Genomic DNA, 25,384 nt, shown 5'->3' on the forward strand with positions numbered 1-25,384 from the left:
GCTTTAATCTGGGTTTCTCAAAGCAAGCCCAGAGGAAACTGTAGTACAAAGTTATTCTATGATCTTATTGTCTTCAGGTGATAAAGGTTAATGACGTTGTAGGAGGACAGATGGGGACTACGGCTTCTAGTGGTGAGCACTGAGCAAGGTGTGCAAGTGCTAATTCATTATGTCGTACACTTGAAACTAAGATAATACTGTATGTTAGTTAATACTTTGATTAAAAAATGTTTTTAAACGATAAAGGTTATTCACAGTTGTTCTGAAGACACAGATTATACCCGTTATCACCACAGCCATCACCTCGAGTTTATTCACTCTATTGGTCTTATGCTAAGGATGGGACTCACTCCCAGCAGTCCCTCTCCAATTCTGGGTGCTCTCTCAATACTTCATCATTTGGAGAATTCGATCAATGCTATTAATTTCGTAACGGCAAACCCTTTATGGAGACTATTAGGCTGGTGCAAACGCATTTATGCTCAAAATATAATCTGGTGGTTAGATTTTCTTTATCATTGGTTTCTCTCAAACGTTTGGTCACAACTTTATAAATACTTTATTAAAGATTAAATGATGATGTGTCAAAGATTAGAAGGTGATGCATTTATATGACAACTTCTTTTATTAAGAGGAGTATGCCAAAAATTCACTTGTTTACCTTCTTGGGCTCTTCATGCTTTAATCTTAAGATTTTAATGCTTTGAGTAGATCTTTACTTTTTCTAATCTTATTTAATTAATTATGTAATAAATCCAAATGCCATAGAAGAGTGACTTATAGGGAATTCTAAAGCTAACTTAGGGAACTAGAATTAACTAGGGGTGGGGGAAATATATACTACAAATAAAAAGCTTATATTTATCCTCAGAAATGAATGACAAAAATCTTAAAATGCTCTGATTTCATACTTCTTAGATTAACTTCTGATTTGTGACTAAATTTTTTTCTTTTATTGAGTATTCTAGTGAACACTTGATTACTCAGTTCAAAATTTTCAATCTTTTTCATTCTAGCACACCTATAAAAATTTCCACCAACCAATGACTTCAGGCAATAGGAAGATCCCCTGTAAACTAAACCTAGCGAGGTTTCCATGAGCACTTTGGGGCTCTGGGGTTGAGAACAGCAGACCTTTGAAAAGCCAGTGACTGATACTCGTAGCTAGACTGATGTTGAAGATGGCGGGGTGGGGGGTGGGGGGGGGTGCAGAAGCAGCAAAAAAAAAAAAAAATCAAATGAAAATAAAAATGTAAGTGAAGAACAGGAAAACTATTAAGGCGGAGAAGTAATATGAAAAAAGATAAATATGCCAGTAGGAAGGAGAAGCAAAGGCAAAGAACAGAAGAAACAGGGAAAGGGAACACAGAATAAAAATTTTTTCATGGAGGGAAACAGAAGGTAGGAGAGATGGCAGTGGAAAAGAAAGTGAGGAAGAGTCAGGAAGACCTGCTGACAGAGAAATGGGGAAGGGAAAGGAAAGGACGGGTGGCAGAGTGAAGGGCATCATCAGCGGGATGATGGTTTTGGTTACCCCAGCCCATCCCCCAGATCTGGACCTGGTTCCTCATGTAGCCTGGAGCTGTGAGAGAAACCAGACAGACCCTTCTTTCAGGGATCCATGTGAAACTCCGACCAAAACCTGGTGAGGACTGTGGCTTCTCATGATCCCTGTCACAGATTTAGAAGTCAGAGTTGAGGGGTGCCTGGGAGGCTCAGTCGGTTAAAGTGTCCAACTCTTGATTTCAGCTCAGGTCATGATTTCAGGGTCATGAGACTGAGCCCCGCATCAGGCTCCGTGCTGAGTGTGGAGCCTGCTTAAGATTCTCTCTCTCTCTCTGCCTCTCCCTCTGCTCCTCCCACCCGCACCCAAATAAAAAAACTTAAAAAATAAAATATAAAATATAAGTCAGAGTTGAGAACACGGAAGAGGCATGACCACAAGGGCCTAATTAAGTTCCTTTCCACAAGGAGTATGCTTTGAAGTCCTTAAGTATTAAGGGCCAATACAAGACATTCAAAATTTAACAGCGGTCAAAATATACAACCCAAATCCTTGTCATGAAGTGTGGGGTAGACAGCAGGTGTCATAAGCAGTCAAGGCAAGGTGCACCCCTGTCTCAGATCTTTACTTTTCTCCCACGTATAGGAAACCCTTCTAGGTTCTCTAACACTCCCGCGGGAGGGAAAGGTGCAGTGTATCATTATAACGGGCTACGCCAACTGCGGCAGAAGCGAGAGAGAGAAAGGAAAGGAAAAGTGTGTGTTGGCCGGGGCGTGGGAGATGTAGGAAGGAAGGAAAAGAGCACAGAAATGAGATGGGGTGGCGAGAGAGAGGAGACAGGGCCCGAAGACGGTGACGGTGGCTGCATCCTCTGGCCTAATGCCGTGAGAATCCAAGCAGCGTTCTTTGTGGTATGATCACGGCACCCCCAGCATCCCTCGTTCACCTCAGAGGACCTAACGCCAGGTGGGGGCCATGGAGAGTGATCTTCCTGGTCCCCCTCAATCAGCCTCCGTGAAAACAAAACCTCAGCGGTCCGTGGCTCTACCGCACCCCCCTCCCCAGGCGCCCTGGGGACACGGGTCCTACCTTTCATGTATAGAAAGCTGTGGAAGTAAGGCAGGGTGACACAGCTATACACCGAATCCCTCCGGTAAGAAAGTTCATCGTCTGTATCAAACCTAGAATCAAAGTCCTCTTCGCTGTCTTCAAACTGGACAAGAAGGAGAGAGCCAATGGTGAGCCAAACAGAAAAGTCAACAAAAATGCCCAGCATCTGTCAACATTGAAAAACAAAACAAAACCTGGCAGAAGCAACAGGAGGATTCATACCATTTACAACACAGGGTGGTCATCAAAAGAATTACAAAACACCGACCTGTAAGGTCAAATGATCTATCGAATTGATACGATGCGAGACATACTTTCATCCAAAGGCTGTTCTAAAAACACTGCTGTTCAAGGGTATAATTTTAATCAAACCATACAAAAGTTAATTCCCTTTAAATTACAATGATAAGAATACCTTCAAGCCTTAGAAAATCAAGGGGCTATTTAAGGCAGAGCCAATGGGAAAAAATAAAAGTCAACTATAAATAAACCCATATGCTAGAAAGAGCAGGTGTAAGCCATTAAGGAGTGCAGAACCAGGTAGAACATGCCAGGGAGTGGACCGTGAAGCCACCCGAAGGCTAGACCTTTCGCCCGTGTGCCCTTGGCCATTCTAGTTCTAATTTAGGGCGGGCTTTATTTCCCCACCTGCTGGGAGGCTATGACAGACACAGCTTGCGTTTCCATTATGCAATGCCAGTTTTCTTAGGCGAGTCTGGGCTCTCTGTTCAACCTACAGCAAGCACATCAAAGCTCCATCTACTAACGCGACCGCTTTTGGCCAGAGAAAGGGGTGGAGGATCATCCTCAAGAGCCCGACTCTGAAACCTGGGCTCCCCCGGGGCGCGGGTCACAGACAAGGTCCACCCCCGCACCCCACCGCCCAGGCCCCCGCGGGCCATACTCACCGAGGACTGCGCCCCTTCCGAGCTGAAGCGGTACGCCCCGGAGCTGTTGTAGGTCCCCACGGAGCAGCGGTAGTCCGGGGACCACTGGCTGCCGTATGAGTTGGAGAAGGTCACGCTGCTGCCCGAGGTGATGGCCCCGTCCTCATAGTCGTCCTGGTCGTAGTCGTAGTCGCCGTCCGGGGAGGGGAGGAGGCCGAGGCCGCCGCCGCCGCCCCCCTGGGGCATGCAGTAGGCGGGCTCCCCGCTGGACGAGCCGTGCTCCGACGGGGCGAGGAGCACCGTGCTGTCCGCGCTGGGGCTCGTGGGCACCACCGTGTCGTTCATGTAGGGGTCCTCCTCCGACGACTCGTCGCTCGTGCGGATGCCGCTAGTTCGCTGGTCCGAGTGGCCGTGCTCGCTGGGGTTGGGCGAATCCTTGAAGGCGTCGTCGTCGGCCTCGAAGCCCTCGTCCACCTCCTCCTCCGGGTAGGGCTGGCTGAAGTTGAAGCTGGGCTTCTCGGCGCCCGCGCCCTCCGCCGGCCCCCCGAGCTCGGCCGAGAACTCGCTGCCCACCGACAGGGAGCGCTCGATGTTGCGGACGCACTCGTCGATCTCGTCGAAGTTGAGCGACTCCAGGAACTCCTGCGCCGCTCGGCACGCTTCGTCCTCCAGCCTCCTGAGCTCCTCGTCCCGCAGCTGCTGCAGCTTCTGCAACGACGCCTCGGTCAGGGACAGCTCCTGCCGCTCCTTCATGCGCTGCAGGTCCTCGATCTCTTTCTCCAGACGCAGGATCTCCTCCACCTGCTTGTTTTCCTTCTGCTTCTCCAGGTCACAGTGCAGTCCCGCTTCCCTCGGACTCTTCTGCAAGGCTTCCCGCTCCTGCTGCTTCCGGGCGGCTTCCTCCTGGGCAGAAGAGGAAGGAGGAGGTCAGCAAGAGTCACGCCAACCAGGACAAGCATTGCTCCTTCTCTGCAATAAAGAACCATGAGGAGCTGTGCTTTCTTTCTATGGGCTGAACTGTGTGCCCCTGCCACCAAATGGATGATGTTGAAGCCCTAATTTCCCCCTACCACAGAATGTGTATTTGGAGACAGGGCTCTGAAAGAAGTGATTGAGAATAAGGCCGTGAGGGGGGCTGTAACCCCATCTGACCGGTGTCCTTACAGATGGAGGAGATCGGGGGACACACAGAGACACCAGGGATGCATGCACGCAAATGCAAGCCCACGGGAGGACCCAGTGAGAAGGTGGCCACGTGCAAGGTAAGGAGAGAGGCCTCGGCAGAAAGCAAACCTGCCAACACCTTCATCCTGGGGGGTCTAGCCTCCAGAACTGTGAAATAACAATTTGTTTAACCCACGCAGGCTGTGGTACTTTGTGATGGCAGTGCTAGCCAACTGATGCAGAGCTTACAGGGGTTTATAGAAATGATGCTTAAAACCTCAGACATTCACTAAGTTTTACTCAGTTGTAGCGGGTTGCGCATCATCAGCATCTCCTTTAAAACTCTTCTTCTTGTATCTTTATACTTTATTTTCGTTTTGAATCCTTACACCAAAGTGTTTGAGGTGGGAAGGAAAGGGGCAGATGAGATGGCACACGGTCAACAGCATTCTTTACCTGTTGGGCGAGGAGCTCAGCTTCTCTTCGTGCCCTCTCTCTTTCTCTAAAAATGTAAAGGAAAAAGATGGCGAAAATAACCAAAAGCAATGAAAAAAAAAAAAATCCCAGAAGCACGTTTCTGAGAGAGCACCACCTTTTTAAAAGATAACTTTGCTAAATACAATTTAAAAAGGATGAAGGATGGACCCTCTTCCTCTGGTCAGTTGGCTCATTCTGTGCATGAATAAAAATGCACAGAACTCGGTATTCAAGGCTGCCAAGGAATTTTATATCCAAGCCACCAGCAGGTAATGTTTCAAACAGAAGGTTCTGCAGCATCCACTGAGAATTCTTGCTGCAAGAATGGATATTGACCTTAAAACTTTCAAAAGGTGCCCTTCTGCTTCATCCGAGCAAGAAAGCTAGTGTATACCTCTCCTCTTCCTCCCGTTTCCTCTTCTCTTCCTCCTCCCGTTTCTCCGCCAGCAGGCGTCTGTAAATTCGCCGAGCAATCTGACCTCGGAGTCGCTTCTGGAAAACTATGGCTGCTTTCTTCAGGTGCAAAAATCTCCTCCTCAGAAGGAATGCTCTGTAATTCTTCTGTATGATCACTATGCAATACAGGACCTTTCTGTATTGCTTTCTGAAAATGGAAAACAAAACAGCACAACAGAATAGCTGTTGAGGTAATGAGGCTCCGAGCTCTTCAAATGAGTTTACATTAATGCTACAAGACAGAAGAAGAGGGCCAAGTTCTGAACGTCTCATTACAGGGACGGGAGCGAACAGGAGGAGGCCCCTTTGGACAAAACAAAACAGAAGGAAAACAAAAGAATAACAACAAACAAAACTAAAGCAAGAACCTTATCATTATCTTGGCTAAATAAGCCCATAACCCCTAATGCTGACTTTGAAGAGTCCTGGGAGAGGTTGGCTTGTAAACAGCTCCAAAAAAGATTTGATGTAGTCTCCCGTTCTCATGAGGGGGAAAGAAAAAGGCCACAGCAGGATGGTCTTCAGAAAATGGAATGGCGTGGGGTTTCACAGAGCAGGCAGGTCCGCAGAGATGGACAGAACTCTAGCGCACAAGGCAAGAAGCTGCCTCACTGGGCAAACACGGGGGTGGGGGTGGGGGGTTCTCTGTAGACCCGATGGGCCAACAGCCAAGTCAACAGCCAGGCTGCCTGGCTTCAATACACGACACAGAGGAACTGGGTAAACAACTTAAATATCTCGGCACTGTCCCCTCCTGTCATCGCTCTGATGGAGACAGCAGGAGGCCCCTTGCCTATGTTCACCCAAGTCAAGCCAACTGGGCATCTGGCATTGCTAGTTAGGAGCGCTACGCTGAGACTCCCCATAGCCTGGTCCTGACCTCCATCCAGGTCTGTTGTAAGTAAAAGCAAACAAGGGCTACCCCGCCTGGTGACACATACAGGGGGAGGCCTCGTCTTGCCACTTTATACTTTATGGCTTCTCCCCTCTGTGTGCTTCTTACCGTGCCAAGTAGCCCAAGACGTGGGCCCGGATCACCATGGCCGCCCTCGTAACTTCCTCCTCCCGTTGCTTCTCCAGTTTCTGCTCCAGGGATTCTCGAAGGAAGACCTGGCCGAGGGAAAGGGACGCATCAGAAGCAAAGAACATGGCTGGTGAAAGGAGGTTCTCTCCAAGTCAGAGATATCTTTTGGAAGTCAGGCTTTCCTCTCTCTCCGTAAATTTGCTCCAAACACACAGCCATGTGTTCTAGAACAGTGCTTCTCCAACTCCCTGTGGTGAAGGGCTGCTTTGTTTTTTTAACTTTCCATCTGTCATGTACTAAGACATTCGAAAAATAGAGCAAAAATATACTACTAGGAAAAAAAAGCAAAGATACAGAAAATAAAAGTCCCCCCTTTTTTTTGGTTATTAGATCCAACAGGCAAAGAGGACTATGAAGTTGCCATCAAAGTTTACACTCACTTAAGTGGGACAAATAGTTCATGGACCAGCACCAGTCCCACATGAAGTGTAAGTCACAAGAAACACAGAGAGACACTCTATGTTACAAAAGGAAAGAAGGAAAGGGAGGGAGGGGAAAAAAAAACCAAGAACTTTGCAAAATGTTACTTTACTAGCACATGGAAACTCTCTCTGCATGACTGTTAAGTGATTACGATCACGGTATCTTGGCCTCAAAAACTTTTAATGCACATTTAAAAGTTGACATTAAGACTGTAATTCTGGGGCGCCTGGGTGGCTCAGTTGGTTAAGCGACTGCCTTCGGCTCAGGTCATGATCCTGAAGTCCCAGGATCGAGTCCCATGTTGGGCTCCCTGCTCGGTGGGGAGTCTGCTTCTCCCTCTGACCCTTTCCCCTCTCATGCTCTCTCTCACTCTCTCTCTCTCCAATAAATAAACAAAATCTTAAAAAAAAAAAAAAAAGGCTGTAATTCTGAGGGCGCCTGGGTGGCTCAGTTGGTTAAGCGTCTGCTTTTGGCTCAGGTCATGATCCCAGGGTCCTAGGATCGAGTCCCACAGTGGTCTCCCTGCTCAGCACGGAGTCTGCTTCTCCCTCTCCCCGCTGCACCCCCGCTCATGCTCTAATAAATAAAATCTTAAAAAAAAAAAAAAAAAGAATGTAATTCTGAAAACGGAGTTTGAAATTAGAATTGAACCATTTCTGCTCCATCTCCGTTTGACCCTCACAAGAATACCAGAATTGGGACAAAACAGATCATAGCTATTTGCTGGCCTATTTCTGGGAACAGGCACCTCAACCCTATGCTTATTAAATAAGGGAAGTATATCTGCTAATTGGCACTCTGTATCAGAATTCCCAGTATTTAAAAAGATGTGAAAACATTAAGACCCTCCCTTGATCAAGGTAGCTTTAAATTTTATAATTTCAGATTTACTGCCTGCATAAGAAATTCTGAACTATTTCCTAGAAGAATTAGTGCCAAATATTTTTATGCTTTTCTATTAACGGTCAGCCTGGAAGCATTTTGGTGGTGGTGGGCGGGAGGCTAAATGACACTCTCTCTCACTCATGATGTTTTGATTTATGCTCCTGTGAGTCATTCTGGCCTATAATGATGCATTATGTTTTCTTAATAGCACATTTTCCCAGACACTCTGCTCTGCCTCTTCCAAGACATTTGGGCAAAAAAAAAAAGCGAATAAAGAATCCTACCACCATGTGACTCACAGAAGCTTTACCTACTCCTGCTCCGGGTTCCCGGGCACTTGCAAAACTCTACCACAAATCATTCTCCTAGAAAAGTTTTTCATACACCTCTCTTCCAATAATTGCAATTATATGCTCTATTGATGCATGAAGAGACTGCATCTTTGGCCAAAAAAAAAAAAAAAAAAAAGTAAAGGACAGAAGCTACAAGTATAAAGCTTCTTTATTTGATAATAAAAAGTTCTCAGAAATACGAATCTCTGAAGCAGTTTTCATCAAGACTAGACTTTCAAGAAGTATTTAAACCTCTTTGAGACTTTTTTCCAGCATTAAAGATCCTATTCTAATGCTGTTGCTCTGGGGAGTATTTAAAAGTACGAAAGTCAAATCTTGGGGAAGCACGATGGTGGTGGGGCTATAATGAAACAAAATGCCAGTTCTAATGAGCAACATATTTATTCCATGATCAAATAGAGAGCTTTATGAAGGGAAGAGTGTCTTTCACTTTCCTGGAAGTCTACAGAATGTCTTGGTTTGAATCAGAATCCGAGAAATACCTGCTTTAGTGTTAAGTTTCAGGCCCATCCCAAAGAGCTCTCTGCTCCACCTAGTACATTTACTTCCCCATCTTTCTCTAGATGCTCTTCCACTAACCCGAAGGGCAAACAAATAGAGCAGAACACTTTTAGAGGCCCGACTCAGCTTAAGAACATCCACCCTGAATTTATGCAAGGACACACAGAAAGCCACATCCGTTCTCCCAGCCCAGCAGCGGCCATATCCCCGTCCTCCTGGGACGCGGCCAAGATGGAGCCAGCACGACCCAGCTTCTGTGGATGCAAGTGCTGCCCTCAGCAGGTGCCACCAAGTGGCTCAGGAAAGGGCAGTGCCCACTTAAGGGACTGCCCTGCTGAGCTCGACTCAACATACAATATGAACAATTTCATCTGGCTTTTTTTCATCCTTATCCTAATAGTTCAAGAGCCCAAGGATTATTCCAGTAAAATGTCTTTATAAAAAAAATACCTCTTGCAGACTTTATTGCCATAGAACAGAGGGGAAAAGGTCTGGCAACAGAGTCCAGGTGGTCAGAAAAATGAAATGTGTCAGAGTCACAAGGCAGCAGGAAGAGTCAAAACGAGGTCACCCTCAACTCAACCTCACAGCGGGGACACACAGGGGAATGTTCTGGACGGGCTGTTCACCGGAGGTTCAGGCAGGACTCCTACCTGAGTCCCCAGCAGATATGAATTCTTGCCTTCCAAGTACTAAATGTGTTTTTATGTGAGCCAACTAATTTAGACCTGGTACCGTGTTTAATTTGCCGACTACAACACTGTCCACGTTTCCCTCCGTCACGTGTGATGGGAATTTCTTTACTAGAAGATCCAGATGTTCATTAGATTTCAAGGCTTTAAATACAAAGACCTTCTGGTAGCAACACTGACCAAAACACACACTAATGTATAATTAAGTCAAACAGTGGTCAAGGTCAAAGCTATTTAGTGGACACAATTCAAACGCTCTGATGTTTACATTTTCTTCCCAGTGTTTCTGTGAACCGTCAAGTTTCCATCCTACTTCTACCTCCAACTGGTCACCAATTAAAGTTTAACTCCTCTTTAAAGATGTCCTCATCCTGAATGCTTTCCTGAGCATTTCAATCCACAGCGAGGTCTCTCCTGGAGAAGCGGTGTCCTTATTCCTAGAGGAGATGATGCTGTGTGATTGACTGGTGGCACGTGGATGTCTTCTCTCCCGGGAACATAGTAACCTGAAGGGCAACGTCATTATATCTGTGTGTCCCCTGTGCTATGCCTGGTTCCAAGCCTTGCTTGGGCCTCATTTCCATAATGTAACTGTAACTGTACGTGAAGTTGGATTGGTTCTTGAGAGCTCAGAGAAGAGACCTGTATTGTCTGAGACATCACGATCTTTGCTGTCATTCCACTGTATAAGGCAGCGGGATAGGAGGAGGGTAGCCGTTGATAGAGAATGCAGTACCTTTTTGATTAAAAAGTCAGAGCAGGCTGATATTGTATTGTCAAGAGCTCCATTTGAGCCATCTTTAGAAAGTTTCCCCGGGGGGACTACATGAGTGATACCCTCGTTCCATCCCTTATAGTTTTCTAGCGCTTACCAGACATTGACTGAGCTCCTACTCTGTGCACTATGTAGAAGAATGAACAATCAACTCTATGTTCTCTCCTGGGTGATTGTAGAGAAGTCACCAGGTAACACCAAGACGGCACGAGACCATGTTGAGTGTCACAACGGGACTGATGTAGATGGCAGAGGAGGGGGCTTGACTCAGTTTGGGGGTGTATTTTTCATGCGGGGTGCAATGGAGAATGTCAAAAAGGATTCCTGTCCAAGTCCATGTCTAAGCTAAGACTGGAAGGATGAGTTAGATAAATAGGGGATGGAGGTGGGGGCCAGAGGGAGGAGAATTCCAGGCAGGAAGACCTATAAACCTGTGAGGACACATCCTGAGATGACCCCCCAGTGAGTTACACCCTGGTTTAATCCTGCAAGTGTGGGTGGAAACGGACTTCCTTCTAGCAAACGGAATATGGACAAGTGATGGGATGTCACTTCTGCGAATACATGAATTATAAGGACTCCGGCTGAGCTCTCCTGCTGGCCTTGAAGAAGTGAGCTGCCATGTTGTGGGATGGATCACATGGTAAGAAACTGCTGGGGCCTCCAGGAGCTCAGAGCGGTCCTGGGTGGCAGCCAGCAAGAAAACAGGGACCTCAGTCCTACAACTGCGAAGAACCAGATGCTGGCACCACATAAGCTTGGAAGAGGACCCCGAGCTCCAGAAGGGAATGCAGCCCCAGCTGACATTCTGACTGCAATTCGGGCGACCCCGACAGAGGTCCTAGGTAAGCCATGCCTGGAGCCCTGACCTATAATACCGTGAGGGAATTAAAACATGTGCTGTTAAAGCAACTACGTTAGTGGTAGCTTGTTACACAGCAACAGATAACTAATCAATACCTCTGCATGCCATCACTACCCTGTTGGATGTTTGTATCTTAAATCCCTGCCAGGGTGAAAGTGCTCAAGAGTAGAAGAGCATGGGCCGCCTGGGTGGTTCAGTCGGTTGAACATCTGACTCTTGATTTCAGCTCAGGTTGTGATCTCAGGGTCATGCGATCAAGATCGAGCCCCAAGCTCAGTGCGGAATCTGCTTGAGATGCTCTCTCCCTCTCTCTTTCTGCCCCTCCCCCCAACTCTCTTTCTTACTCTCTAAAATAAATAAATAAATCTTAAAAAAAAACTTAAGAGTGAAGAGTACGTCCATTATACACTTTCCCTTGCTGAATGTCCCCACATGATACGTCCATACTTGTCACTGATGTGATAATGGACAGAATGTTTGTGTCCTCTCCATTTCCCAGTGTGATGGGATTTGGACACGGGACCTCTAGGACGTAATTCGGTTTGGATGATGTCAGGAGGGCGGGGCGGGGGGGAGGGCATGATGGGATTAGTGCCCTCTAAGAAGAGGGAGAGAAGCCCGAGCTTGCTCTCCACCGCGTGAGGACCCTGCTCTCAGACTTCCAGCCTCCAGGACTGTGAGAAATAAATGTCTGTTCTTCAAGGCACCCAGTCGGTGGTATTTTGTTATAGTAGCCCAAATGGACTAAGACAGTGAGAGGGAGTCTTAAGCAGACTCCACAATCAGAGCTGGGCCCAACACGGGGCTCGATCATGACCCTGAGATCATGACCAGAGCCGAAATCCAGAGTTGGACGCTCAACTGACTGAGCCACCCAGGCGCCCCCTTTTCCCTTTTTTTAAAGAAATAAATTCTTTGGTTAAAAACAATGTAATATGAGTGGAAGCTTTAAAATATTTTTTGGATGCTGCATTGCTACTCAGAGGGCCAGGAGGATGAGGCATGAGGACCACCTCTTATGTTCGAGTACATCCAAACACTCAATGGTCAAGCCCCCCCAGCTGCCTGCATTTCTGTGCCAAGTCACATTTCTGTCTTTCCCGGGTGATGAGGCCCGGGAGCGGAGGGAAGAAACAAGAGTGAACAGCAAGTGAATATTTCGGCAGCTCCCTGCTACAAGCAGAAGAGGTCACACCACCAATTTTATGGCTAATTTTTGCTGTTGAGGCTAAACTGTCTGCCCCTCAGCTCCTGTCTGGAATAAAACGGATACAGACCTCATCTCAGCCACACCAGCATGTTCCAAAAATGACCTTCACTTGCTTTTCTAGACTGGATTTTGGTCAACCTACAAGATCTCGGACTATTGGCCGGTCTCTGGCACAACAAGTCCTGTGGGGCAGGGATAGCATTCAGCGTCCGGATCACGAACAGTTAGAAGGGTCTGGGCTCTCACTTCTCTGAAGCCAGAGGCTGCCCAGCACTTCGTGGCACTGAACTGCTCATCTGCCCAAATGTGCTGACTGCCTGCAGGAACGCGCACGCATACTCTGGGTCTGAGGTTTCAGAAAACAGAGCTCCTGACAAGTCAAGTACTTCAGATAAAATATTAACTTTTGTCTGGAGGACAAAAGACAACGGTGGGGATGGCACCATATTGTCCCCCAAGTTCAAAAATAATTCGTTAGCAATTGCACAGGATACCTGCCCTAACATCTCCCAGGAGTTCGATGGGATGAATGTTCTTTCTTCTTTTTTTTTTTTCTTTTAAAGATTTTATTTATTGATTTGAGAGAAAGAGAGAACGAGCGGGTGAGGAGGGGCAGAGGGAGAGGGAGAAGTGGGGAGCCCGATGCGGGGCTCGATCCCAGGACGCTGGGATCATGACCTGAGCCGAAGGGAGACGCTTCACCGGCTGAGCCACCCAGGCGCCCCACGGGATGAAGGTTCTTTCTCCGTATCTTTACCTTGGTCTTGCCCAGCTGCCACTGACTGTTGGAGGAGTCGTAGAGCTGCAGCAGGGCCGTGCACTTCCCCCGGATGTCCTCGGGCACAGCCACGTTCCGCATCAGCACTTTATACCTGCCGCATAAAGACGTCACCCGCGTCACCTTTTGCTACGACCCTCTTTTTCCCAGTGCCTCCGAAAAGAAGGAGGATCTATTCAGCCTGGCCTTGCCTTTTGTAGAAATCCTGAAAGGGTCTGCGGACTGCATACCCCGCCTTCCGGATCCTCACCGTCTCCAGCATCCCCGAGTATCGCAGCTGGTTTAGCACAACCGCCTGGTCAAACTGGTCTGGCATCTAGAACATGTGAAACGGTGAGAGGATAAAGTGAACGAGGCAATCCCCCCATTCTCTCTCTCTGTCTCACACACACACGTGCACACACGCGCACACACGTAACCCAGACAAAAATACAGAAGAGAAAGCAAACCCCATCCCCAGGGACCCATCACTTGGCTTCAACAACCATCACCCTGTGAATCCAGCACCATCCAGGAGCCCTTACTCCCTGCCCTTAAATTTTTCCGAAGTCCCAGACTTCACATCATCTCATTCGTAAATACAATCAATACCATTTCTCAATATAACCACACCACCATTATCATGTCTTAAAAGATACCAATAATTCGCTGGTATTAATCTCCATGTTCAAATTTCTGTTTTAATGATCATAAACATAACTACCATTTTAAATACTGTTTTTCAAAGAACCTAGGAAGTGTCATCTGGATGTCAATAAACTTTTTGAACTTCCATTTCAAGGAACTGAAAGGCATGTTTCTAGCCAAAGAATAGAGTGACCCAGTGAGGGATGGAGGGAGGGGTGGGTGCAGCTGGGGTGGGGAGTGGGGAGACAGAAAGCGTACCAGTGGAAAAAATACAGAATTTTAGTTTTCTCAATATCTAGTCAAATCCTCCATGTATCGAGAGCTCTACAAGATGATCCCTAAGTAAATGAATCCCAGAAAATCCAAACCAAAGACAGCCAAAAAAAAAAAATCAACCCAAAACTTCATGTCCTGAAATGTATTCTCTTATCCACTCCATTACCAAACAAACTAGCATTGCTGACAGGACAATGGTCTTTCAGGGGAAAGCCCAAAAGTAGGCCATTTCCCACTCTCGGCTTTTTGGGCAATGATTTGTTTTTCAATCCAAACAGCCAGTCCCTTGAGCTAATTTGTATTTTATCCTACACAACTGTAAATAAAATGACTGAAAAAGACTGTGAGAGGATGGAAGTACACTGTTAAAAAGTGCAAAAAAAAAAAAAAAAAGAGTGGCTTAAATTTGCAGTCCTTATAAACGTGGTCATTAACACAAATTTAGGCTTAAAGCCACGTTGTCCCACAGGCTTCTCAAACTAGCGAAGAATAAATTTGAAGAATGCTCTGTAAATCTCCCCTACAGCTTTTGATGAAATAGCCTGCTATCATCTACAGCAGGCTGACTTCTCTTACATTTAATTTATTTCATTCCTTCTACAAACAATGTGGTCAACTTGTCTTTACTCAGCAGTATTCTACCCGAGTACAGCCAAAAAATTAGGGCAAACTTCCAAAAAATTGTGGCTCCCTGGTTTTTAGTCTTGATTATTTATCCCTGGAAAAGGAAGAAAAACATAAAAATATGAAAAGTCACCTCCAGTTACTCTTATGCCTTATCTTTGTGTTCTAAAAACATGGAGAGAGGCAACAGTTCTAGAGGTATTTGGTTAACATGCTTCCGTTATATTATCTGGGAATATAATCTGAGCAGTAGCCATCCACAAAGACTAGCACAGAGCTAACGTAAAACAAACACAGCATAAAGCATCAGGCTTACTCAACTTTGTTAAATTCATAATCAGACACCTACTAATTTAGTATTCAATCACTGGATGCTCAAAGACCTCTCTCAATCTCTCCCCTTCCCGGACCCACACTGTTTTTCCGTGCGTCTTTTCTTCCAATCCCTTATTTAACAATGTCCCCACGATTCCTTCATTTGGCACCAGTTCCTAGAACGTCCTAAAAAAATATTACGAAAGGGACACCCCTATCCAAAAAAGTTCAGCCACACTCACCATCTTCAGCCTCTCCGAGGAACATTCCACCTTCAGCTTGGCGCTCAGGCCAAAATTCATATGGAAAATGCCTGCCTCACTGACCTTTCGGGCACAGCTAAAGACACTGAACAATAATGAACACCATTCCTGTGCTTTAAAAAGTGCGCGGTCGCCATGACAACCCCTTCCACTCTCGGGCTAATTAGTGTGGTGTGGCCGTAGGATTTCATACAGCCCAGGGAGGGAGGCAGGGAGGCAGGGGGCCACCAGGAGCGGCCGCTCTTTCCAGGCTCGCGGTGCAATTGTGTAGTAATTTAACCAGGAAGGGGGATCTCTAGGCAGATTGTTGCCATGGGCAACCCACACAGCAATCAGGAGATTGGGGGGGGCAGGCACGGTAAGCCTGTATTTCCATCCGTGCTTCTCTTTTTAGTTTCAACTTCCTTCTCTGGCGAATTTAATGTTCAACGATGACCCAGCTGGGGGCGGGACACGTCACAACTTAGAGGCATTTTCCTTCCCAAACTTCACCAGCGCACACTGGTCTTCACTGGGAACTAGTTTTCCAGAGCTGGAGTTTGCTCTGACAGAGACCGCCTAACGTTTTGATGGCAACAAATAACATGCACTTTGGAAGTAATGGCTATAAACCAGGGCTTTAAACACCTACTATATGCAAGGGTTCATGGTTCATGCTCAAGGAAGACTAAAAAAAAAAAAAGTGGGGCTAGATTTTTTTTTTCTTCCTTTAATCAACAACCCCCACCAGAGCGCTGCATTTGTTACAACTCATGAATCATCACAGCCTAGAGTCCATAGTTTACAGGGCTCCGAGGTCTTGCGCATTCGAAGGGTTTTGATGGATAATGACATACATCGACCATTAGAGGATCATAGAGAGTAGTTTCGCTGCCCTAAAATTCCTCTGGGCTCCACCTACTCATTTCTACCTCCCCCAACCCCTGGCAAGCACTAATCTTTTCATGGTTTCCTTAATTGTTTTTTTAACATTTAATTTTTTATTTATTTTTTTAAAGTTTTTTAAATTTATTTATTTGAGAGAGCGAGCGAGCATGAGCAGGGGGAAGGGTAGAGAGAGAAGCAGACTCCCCACTGAGACACTTAATTTTTTGAAAAGCAGTTTAAGGTTCACAGCAACATTGAGAGGAAGGTCCAGACATTTCCCTTAGGCCCTTGCCGCCCCCATGCGTAGGCTCACAGGGGCTGCATTCCGTCTCCCAGAACCCTTCAACTTAGAAGGGTGTCAGGTATACCAACCAATCCTCATTCCTTACGTAGCAGAAAGCCGAATATAAAACCATATCAAACATTAAAATTAAGCTCCTCAGGAATGCGGAAGAAAGCAAAGTATGAGGAGGTACGGGGGACACATAATTTGAACCCAGGTCTGACTCAGAGTCTGGGCTCTAACAACTTCTATTCATTGCTGCAGGGGAAGGGGCGAATCACAGAGAATGCAGCACAAACAATAGCTAAGAGGCAGAACAAGAACCTGGGTGTCCAGCTGTTAGTCTGGGGCAGAAAGTGGGGTGCAGTGGACCTGGGCGGCTGTGCTTCCTGCATCCCAACTTTGATGGCAATTGTTTTCAAGATAAGGACCAACGGAGGCTTAGAGTAAGAGATGAATGCGGTCAGACCTGAAGTGTACAAGGATCCCTTTGTTGGCAGCGTCCAAACTGGAAACGAGACCAGAAGAACGGCCAGGGATATTTTGATATCAGGCACATCACGAAATATTATGCAGCCATTAAAAACGAGACCAAGTGAAAGATGGACCAGTAGATGCAGGAAAGTATGTAAAACAATCTCATTTTTGTAAAACAATGACCTCACCAAAAAACCCCAAAGGAACAAAAATACCCCCCAAAAGAACAACAACAAAAAATCGACCCTGCCCTATTTACTGTATGTGCATGAATATGCAGGCATACCTCGTCTTATCACGCTTCCAAGATGCTGTGTTTTTCACAAATTGAAGGTCTGTGGCAAAGCTGTGTCAAGTCTGTTGGCACCATTTTCCCAACAGCATTTGCTCACTTTTGTCTCTGTGTCACGTTTTGGTAATTCTTGCAAAACTTCAAACTCTTTCATTGTCATCAGTGATTATGACCTGCTGTAAGCTCAAATGGTGCTGAGCATCTTTAAATTAAGATATGCACACCTTTTTTAAGACATAATGCTACTGCACACTTAATAGACTCCAGAATAACATAATGTTATATGCGCTGGGAAACCAAAACATTCATCTGGCTTGCTTTTTGTGATACTCACTTTATTGCAGTGGTCTGCAAACAAACCCACAGTATCTCTGAGGTATTTCTGTCTAAATCTAGATACGTATGTGCAGAAAAGCACAGGAAGACTCAGGTTTAGTCCTTATTGGGATTGGAGGCGCTGTTATGGACGCTGGGAAGAAAAGTTGCTAGGAAAAAAGGGAATGAAAAAATTAGGCTGCACTGAACGAAGGAGATAATCACGTATATACAATATGACTATTTTTCTACATGGCTATATGTCTTTGAAGATGTTTAATAAATAACATTTTTTTTACAAGGTAAAAAAAACCCAGATATCGAGTGGATTCTAGAGGTCCTGCATGGAATAGAGTGAAAAAGGGAAAGAGAAGCAAGGAGACCAAGTGTGAAGCTACTGGAAGAATACTTTAAAGTAGAAACAACCTAAATGTCCACCAACAGATGAATGCATGGGGGTGCCCAGATGGCTCAGTTGGTAGAGCATGTGACTCTTGATCTCGGGGTCATGAATTTGAGCCCCACATTGGGTGCAGATTGCTTTAAAAAAAATGAAAACAAAACAAAAACCCCAAATGAATGTATAAACAAAATATAGTTTATCTATTCACACAATGGAGTATTATTTGGTCCTAAAAAGGAATGAAGCACTAATACACACTATATGAACCCTTAGAACATTTTCCTAAGTGAAAGAAGCCCGTCACAAAAAATCACGTGCATATTATAGGATTCCATCCACATGAAATGTCCAGAAAGGGAACTCTGCAGACACAGAGTCGTGGCCGCCTAGGGTTGGTGGAAGCAGTGGGGGTAGGTATGTGTCGGGGGGGGGGGCGGGGCGGGCAAGCCAACGGTAGGGGGTTTCTTTGTGAGCTGATGAAAAAGTTCTAAAACTTACAGTGGTGATGGGTGCACTTTATCTGTGAACATACAAAAACCCGCCAAATTGTACAGTTCAAATGGGTCAACTGTATGGTATGTGGATTCTATCTAAATAAAGCCAGTTTTTTAAAGTATTTTAAACGCCACACAAGACATGGAGGCATTTAAAATGGACAAGCAGTGGGGCGCCTGGGTGGCGCAGTCAGTTAAGCGTCCCACTCTTGGTTTCGGGTCAGGTCTGATCTCAGGGTCGTGGGATCCAGACCTGGGTCAGGCTCCGCACTCAGCGCCGCGTCTGCTTGAGATTCTCTCTCCCTCTTGCCCCTCCTGCACGTGCTCGCTCTAAAATAAATACGTACATCTTAAAAAATAAATAAAAAATTAAAAAATAAAATGGACAAGCAGCAATGGATGTGAGGGAAAGTCTTCATCCAGGAGACAGGATTGAATGTATTTGTTTCAGGTAATTCAATTCTAAAATAATAACAATAATAATAATAATAATAATAATGAGGAAAACTATTTTCCCCTACCATTTTAAAAAGATTTCAGAATGCCTAGACAAAACAAATGACTGAGAACATGCTAAGACCTCCCCCCAAAATCCAGTTACGAGCAAGCCCTACCTTCTGCAGCTTCAAATCTAAATAAAGGGTAAGAGAGGTGCTGATAAACAGGGACCCAGGACAGGGGAGACGCTTCACAATCAGAGACAGAAATAAATGCATTTATGTATTAATGAATCTGATTACCCCGAACATTACCTAGCCTTTCATAATCTCATAAATACTGCATAAAGATAATAAGAAGGGTGTCAGCGAATTTGGAAATAGCCACCTGTCTACAGTACGAGGACATTCAATCTGTGCTTACTTAAGAAAATAGAGCGAGTTCATTATCGATGGACCCTCAAAGTTCTCGTGCTTCTCAGCATTTGAGAGAGACTTCAGAAACCAGGCAAGGAGGCCTGGGAACTCAGGAAGAGTGGGAATCTGGCTTGCCACGCAGAGGTCCACGGGGTTTGGTGCGGGGCTAGCCAGGACTTCAGGGAGAAGGTACTTCTCTACTCTGACTGGGTGGGTGAGAAGGGCAGATGATTCCATCTTGTAGAAGAGGAAACTGGAAGTTCCTTCCATAGACTGAGAGCAACCTTCCAGGTTACAGCATGAAATGCCCGTTTCTGTTTGGACCCAACAAACAACTGGGTCCAAACTGGAGATTGGCTCCAATCTGCTTAGAATGCAACATGACAGCAAGCCGTAGGCCTGACAATCCAGGTCCTCGGAGCACAGGAAAACCAAACATGAGATCTGAATATTTTACCGACAAGTACCTTCCTTACTGCCCTTAGTAGCTTAACAGAAAAAAATTTTTAACTTTCTATCTCACAAGACTTAATCTCCCACCTCTTTGGTAGACTGTTTCTCAAAGTGAGTAGTATAACATTCTAAAATTAAAGGGTCCTATTTCTTCCTCATATTTTTAAATGGATCCTGACCTACTTTTCCATGTGAAGTACATTCACCTTTATTTACATACATATTAGGTCTGCAACTGAGGGACTTATTTCATAGTCCATATTATGTTGGATTAGTCCCTGGCATCCTAAGAAATATAAAACAAGCTAATTATTTAATAAAAAGAACCCTTACATGATTCTTTATTTTGGTAAGCAAATATTCCGGAGTCGGGAAGAAGCACTGCAACTAACCTTACAGAGAGGATTGAATATCTTAGGTGTATTTGTATTTGCATTACCATTACCGGATATACCTTTACTCTATTCACCTTTAAACATAAACCTCACCTCTGATAACCCTTCTTCAACTACAGAAAATCAAAGATTCCAGAAAGGCTTATCCAAAGTCAATTATGTTACACTAATAAACTATCATTCCCAGCCCTGTAATGACTGAGAAAGTCTTACAATGGGACGCCTATCCTCACCTTACTAATTAACCAAAAAAATTAATTAAAAAAAAAAAAGATGCAAGGCCTCTCAATCTTTATTTGCTGTGTTTGCTACATCAAACTCTCAAAAGCAGTTAATAAATATTGAACAGAGGTTTATCGCGCTTTGAAGAGTTTTCAAAAGCATGGTTACCAAAGCGGCAATATAATTTTCCTGACCTTGAACAGGCACTAAACAAAAGCCCATTAAACTAGTGACAAAAGTTCTTTGTACTTACATCAGTCATTTCACTCCCGGGTTGTTAAACACTTTACACAGTTGTTGCGGCTTGCTAACTTTGCATCTTGAGCAAAGAGGCAGGAACTCATTTCCCCTAGAAAAGAGGCCACCCCCTGCCCCCTCCCAGGTGAGGAACGGGAAGCAACATGGTGACACTAACTGGCAAAAGCTGTCATCAGTCCTGGAGGTCAGATTACAGAGCTGGAAATTTCTCCCTCACCAGGCACAGCCTTCACATGACACCCCTCCCGGCCAAGAGCGGTCACCAACCCTGAGGAGAAAACGCTCAACTATTACAGCTGGAAGCTGCTGTGCTCACCTCAGAGCCACGCAAACCCCAACTACCCGACAGGAAAGGAGAAGTTGGAACAGATCACACACACACGCACACACGCACATGCAGAATCTTTCTGAGGCGCCACTTTAGCCATGCTGTGCCCCTGCTCACCAACTCCCAGCACACACCAAGCCAAGACAAAGGCTTCAATCTCACATTCCAGGCCCCACGCTATGGCTCCAGCCAGGCTTCCAGTCAACACACAGCTAGGCGAACCCTACATTGTATTCAAGTTCTAGAGAACCCTAGCTGTTTCTGGACTAAAGCCGTCACTTCCTGTCTTCCTCAGCTGGGGCTAGCCTCACCACCCGTTCCTCCCGTTGTCTCTAACTGGTGAGTTTCATGGATCTTTTAGGGGTCTCTCAAACATACCCTCCTCAATACATAAACCTGTTCCTGAGGCATCTGACCGGCGCCATCTGTCACCTCCCCTTCCCTTGGCAGCACACGTGTACTTGCCTTAGGATGTGACCTTGACCATGCGTTTTCTCCTGGCACGTATATTTGCATGTCCATTAGACATATTCATGTGAAGTCCCCAGTAGATGATACATTCTCTCAGGGGAGGGTCTAAATTTTATGAATTTGTCACTAAATTGCCTACCATTGGTCCCGACACACCATATACACACACTCTTATACTACGGTGTTACATAAAAAAAAACCGTGGTTCTGTTTACAGCCTTTTCCAGAGTACTTATTTGGCAATGACTTAGAAACGATATCAAAAGACAGTTCATCAAAGGAAAAATTGATTAACTTCTCTGTGTAAGATACTGTTAAGACAATGAAAAGACAAGCAATACACTGGGAAAAGATTTAAAAAAATATTTGTCTGAAAAAATACTGTATCCAACATACAGAAGAACACTTTCTACTCAGCAATATGAAAACCACCACCCAAGGTAAAAAGTAGGGAAAAGATCTGGACACATCATCAAAGAAGATTTAGGGATGGCTACTAAGCATATGGAAAGATACTCAACAGCAGTTGTTTTAGGAAATTGCTAATTAAAACAATGATACCTCCACACCCGTTAGAATGATTAAATCCAGAAAACTGAAAATACCCAATGATGGCGAAGATGTGGGGCAACAGGAATGCTAACTCACAGGTGGCTGGATGCAAAACAATACAGCCAATTTGGAAGACAGTTTCTCATAAAGCTAAACACAGTTTTATATGATCCAGCAAGCATGCTCCTAAGGATTTAGCCAACTGAACCGAACACACAAAAACCTGCAGGTGAATGTTCATAACAGCTTTAGTCAGAACTGTCAAAATCTAGAAGCAATCAAGATGTCGTCCAATAGGTGAATGGCCGAAGAAACTGTGGTATATCCATATAATGCAATATTAGTCAGAGATTTTTAAAAAAGAGATATCAAGCTCCCCAAAACAGGGAGGGACCTTAAATCATAGCGCTACAGGAAAACAGCCTGAAATGAGCATACGTGTCTACTACTTGGTTCCAATTATATGGCATTTGAATAAGGCAAAGCCATAGAGAGAGTATAAACGGCAGTGGTCCCCAGGGACTCAGCGGGGAGGGATGAATAGGTAAAGCACAGGGACATCTTAGGTTGGTGGGGCTATTCTGTATGATACTGTAATGGTGGATATACCACATGATACACTTGCCCAGATCCGGAGAATTTTAAAGCACAAGAGTGAACCTTGGAGGATCCCAGGAAGTAATGTATATTGTCACAAAAGAATCTCAATGTATTACAAAGGCCTGAAAACCACCTCACTGAAGGACTGGGGGCGGGGCCGTCTTAAGTACCTTTGGAAATGGGGTCTGTATGCAAGACTAAGAGCAAAGGGAGCTGCATAGACACACTGTACCGTAGCTGATAGAGCTCTCCCCTGGGAATGACAGGTTCACAATTCCGCTACTACTGTACAATTAAATAGGCGGATGGCAGGTGGTGGGAGCCAGGTTTCTCACTGTTGGAGGGCGAATTTTGCAAGAAAACCTTAAAACAAATTCTATCCAACTAGATTTGATTTACTTTTACGAAAACAGGAGCACAAAAACTCTGTTCTGGAGTTGGCGTAACTGGAACTCTTAAGGATGGCAGCCACAAGGTCCAAGCGGTCCTCAAAATGTGTTTCTAGAGAACATGCTCAATATCCCATTCTTTTTCTTAACTACTTATAGGACATTACCAGAATGTGTTTCTATAGGAAACAGTTCAGCTGCAAAACACAATGAAGTAACTTCTCAGTATGGAGTTCAGGGACGAATGTAAAAGAAATTGGGAAATAAAAGTAGTCTCATTTCTCCATTAAATTATGGTTAAATGACTGCATCCAAAGTTGTTTTGTTTTGTTTTTTTTTAAATCAGAAACACACAGAATGTGTACAGTGAAAATCCCACAGCTCTCCTGGAGAAAACCACTCTGGCCAGCTTCCGGTGACTCCGTCTGGACATATTCAATGCATGTACGAACACACGACCGTGTGTGCATTCTACACACACCTAACAAGCACATACAGGTACACACACACACAAGCTTTGTTAAAGAAAAAAAAGGGCAAATGAAAGCATGCCCTACATTTCGTTCTCACCTAAAGACATCACTGTTAGGACACACAGGTGCCCCATGTCCTTTCCACCAGCCGCACAGCAACGTCACTACCAGGACATACTTCATCAGCTAGTCCCTAGGGAGGACGTCTCGGTGGTTTCTACTCTTGGCTGTATTCTATTCAGATTTTACTGAATGGAAGGAAATTAAAAGAGTGGAACGGCGGAGTCCCCACACCAGAGCGCTTCCTGTCCACACCCCTATCCTGGCTCTCAAGAGTCCCTTTGTTTCGTGGCGAATGCAGTCCTGTACTTTCAATGGCCCGTGGTTAGGAGCACGGAGAACTGGAAGGCGACTGCTCCCACGTGAAGCTTTATAACCTCCACATCTCTGCCCAGCCTCAACCTCTAAGGCAACAGGATTAGAGATGCCTCCTGTCAGAGAGGCTTTGTTCTAGGACAAGATCACCCTGCGGGAGACTCCCTCAGCTCCCACTTTACACGGTGTCCTTGTTAGTTTGACATTTTAATCAACCAGAAAGTAATTACTGATAACACTCTAGTGGCTTAATTCTGTCAGTCTTCTATGCGGAGTGTCATAATGTTATGTGTGCCACCATCTTGTAGTGTGTCAGACCATGGAAATGTGGGAGTTTGTCACGCTATATAACAAGGTCATTTAATGTATTTCTAGTCCAAAGGACGCACAGAAATCTACAGGGATGGATTATGATAAAAGGCTGTGTCTTAGGGGCGCCTGGGTGGCTCAGTTGGTTAAGTGACTGCCTTCGGCTCAGGTCATGATCCTGGAGTCCCGGGATCGAGTGCCACATCGGGCTCCCTGCTCGGGAGGGAGTCTGCTTCTCCCTCTGACCCTCCTCCCTCTCATGCTGTCTGTCTCAAATAAATAAATAAAATCTTTAAAAAAAAAAAAAAGGCTGTGTCTTAAACTAATTTAATAAAAATAGCAGCTACTACTCATTGAACAGGAGCTATGTTTCCACCAACGAATGAAGCATTCTACCGGCATTTCAATCCTTCCAACTGCTCTATGAATTACGTCAGCCTACGATGATCAAATTAAATGTGTAACAGAAGGCAAAGAGAGCCAACTCCTCAGGAAATGCTCCCGGCTAACAACATCTGCATAGCACTTTGCAGCTTCCAAACTACATACATACAGGGGAGCACGCACTCAGCTCTACCACCCGGGAAGGCAGGAAGGGCAGCTGTGGTGTTTTCATGCAACAGGTCCAAAGACTGAGTGACGGAAGTCACACCACACGGCAGTTACCGGGACAGGCATCACTGCATCTAATACCGGAATCCCTGCAGATTCTGCCCGAGCGTCCCCAGAGCGCAGGAGCTCCTCCCCTTGTCCACAAGTCCGAGCCCAAAGTGACCCCATGCGAGCAGCTGCTACGACCACCCGCGGGTGCCTGGTCCCGTGGAAGCGCTTCTGTCCTGGAGCACGGACTGCTCTGCGTTCGTGAGTCCCTACTGTGGTGGTGGTTAACAGTAGCACTAAGAGCATCTGTAGCAATGGTACTAGTAATAACAGTACTAGTAATGAAAGAGGAGCAGCAATGAGGAAGGCTAACACACCAGGAACTCACCGTGTGCCAGACATTACACCAACTTTATAATGCTAGCTCTTACTGAACTTTTTTTTTCTTATTTTTTTTTTTTTTCTTACTGAACTTTTTAAGATTCTATTCTGAAGTAATCTCTACACCCAACGTGGGACTCGAACTTACAACCCCGAGATCAAGAGCTGCGTGCTCGGCGCGCCTGGGTGGCTCAGTGGTTAAAGCGTCTGCCTTCGGCTCAGGTCATGATCCCAGGGTCCTGGGATCGAGCCCCCCCCCCGCCCCCGCCGCCCCTGCTTGTGCGCTCTCTCTGACAAATAAATAAATAAAATCTTAAAAGAAAA

The 25,384-nt window shown here is 45.5% G+C and overlaps 1 protein-coding gene across 1 annotated transcript in view; it reads right to left on the reverse strand.

Annotated features, from left to right (window-relative positions):
* MYO10 (myosin X) overlaps positions 1-25,384 on the reverse strand; it is a 197,857-nt gene that overhangs the window by 12,479 nt on the left and 159,994 nt on the right. Inside the window, exons 20-26 of the mRNA XM_081825788.1 lie at positions 13,356-13,480; positions 13,144-13,258; positions 6,602-6,708; positions 5,537-5,746; positions 5,122-5,167; positions 3,523-4,404; positions 2,211-2,717 (exon numbers count right to left, since the gene is read on the reverse strand). Of these exons, the coding sequence (XP_081681914.1) occupies positions 2,211-2,717; positions 3,523-4,404; positions 5,122-5,167; positions 5,537-5,746; positions 6,602-6,708; positions 13,144-13,258; positions 13,356-13,480 (1,992 nt within the window). The remainder of the gene's footprint in view (positions 1-2,210; positions 2,718-3,522; positions 4,405-5,121; positions 5,168-5,536; positions 5,747-6,601; positions 6,709-13,143; positions 13,259-13,355; positions 13,481-25,384) is intronic.

This window comes from Leptonychotes weddellii, chromosome 7 (assembly GCF_054177405.1).
Source record: "Leptonychotes weddellii isolate Sample4059 chromosome 7, ASM5417740v2, whole genome shotgun sequence".
NCBI lineage: Eukaryota > Metazoa > Chordata > Mammalia > Carnivora > Phocidae > Leptonychotes > Leptonychotes weddellii.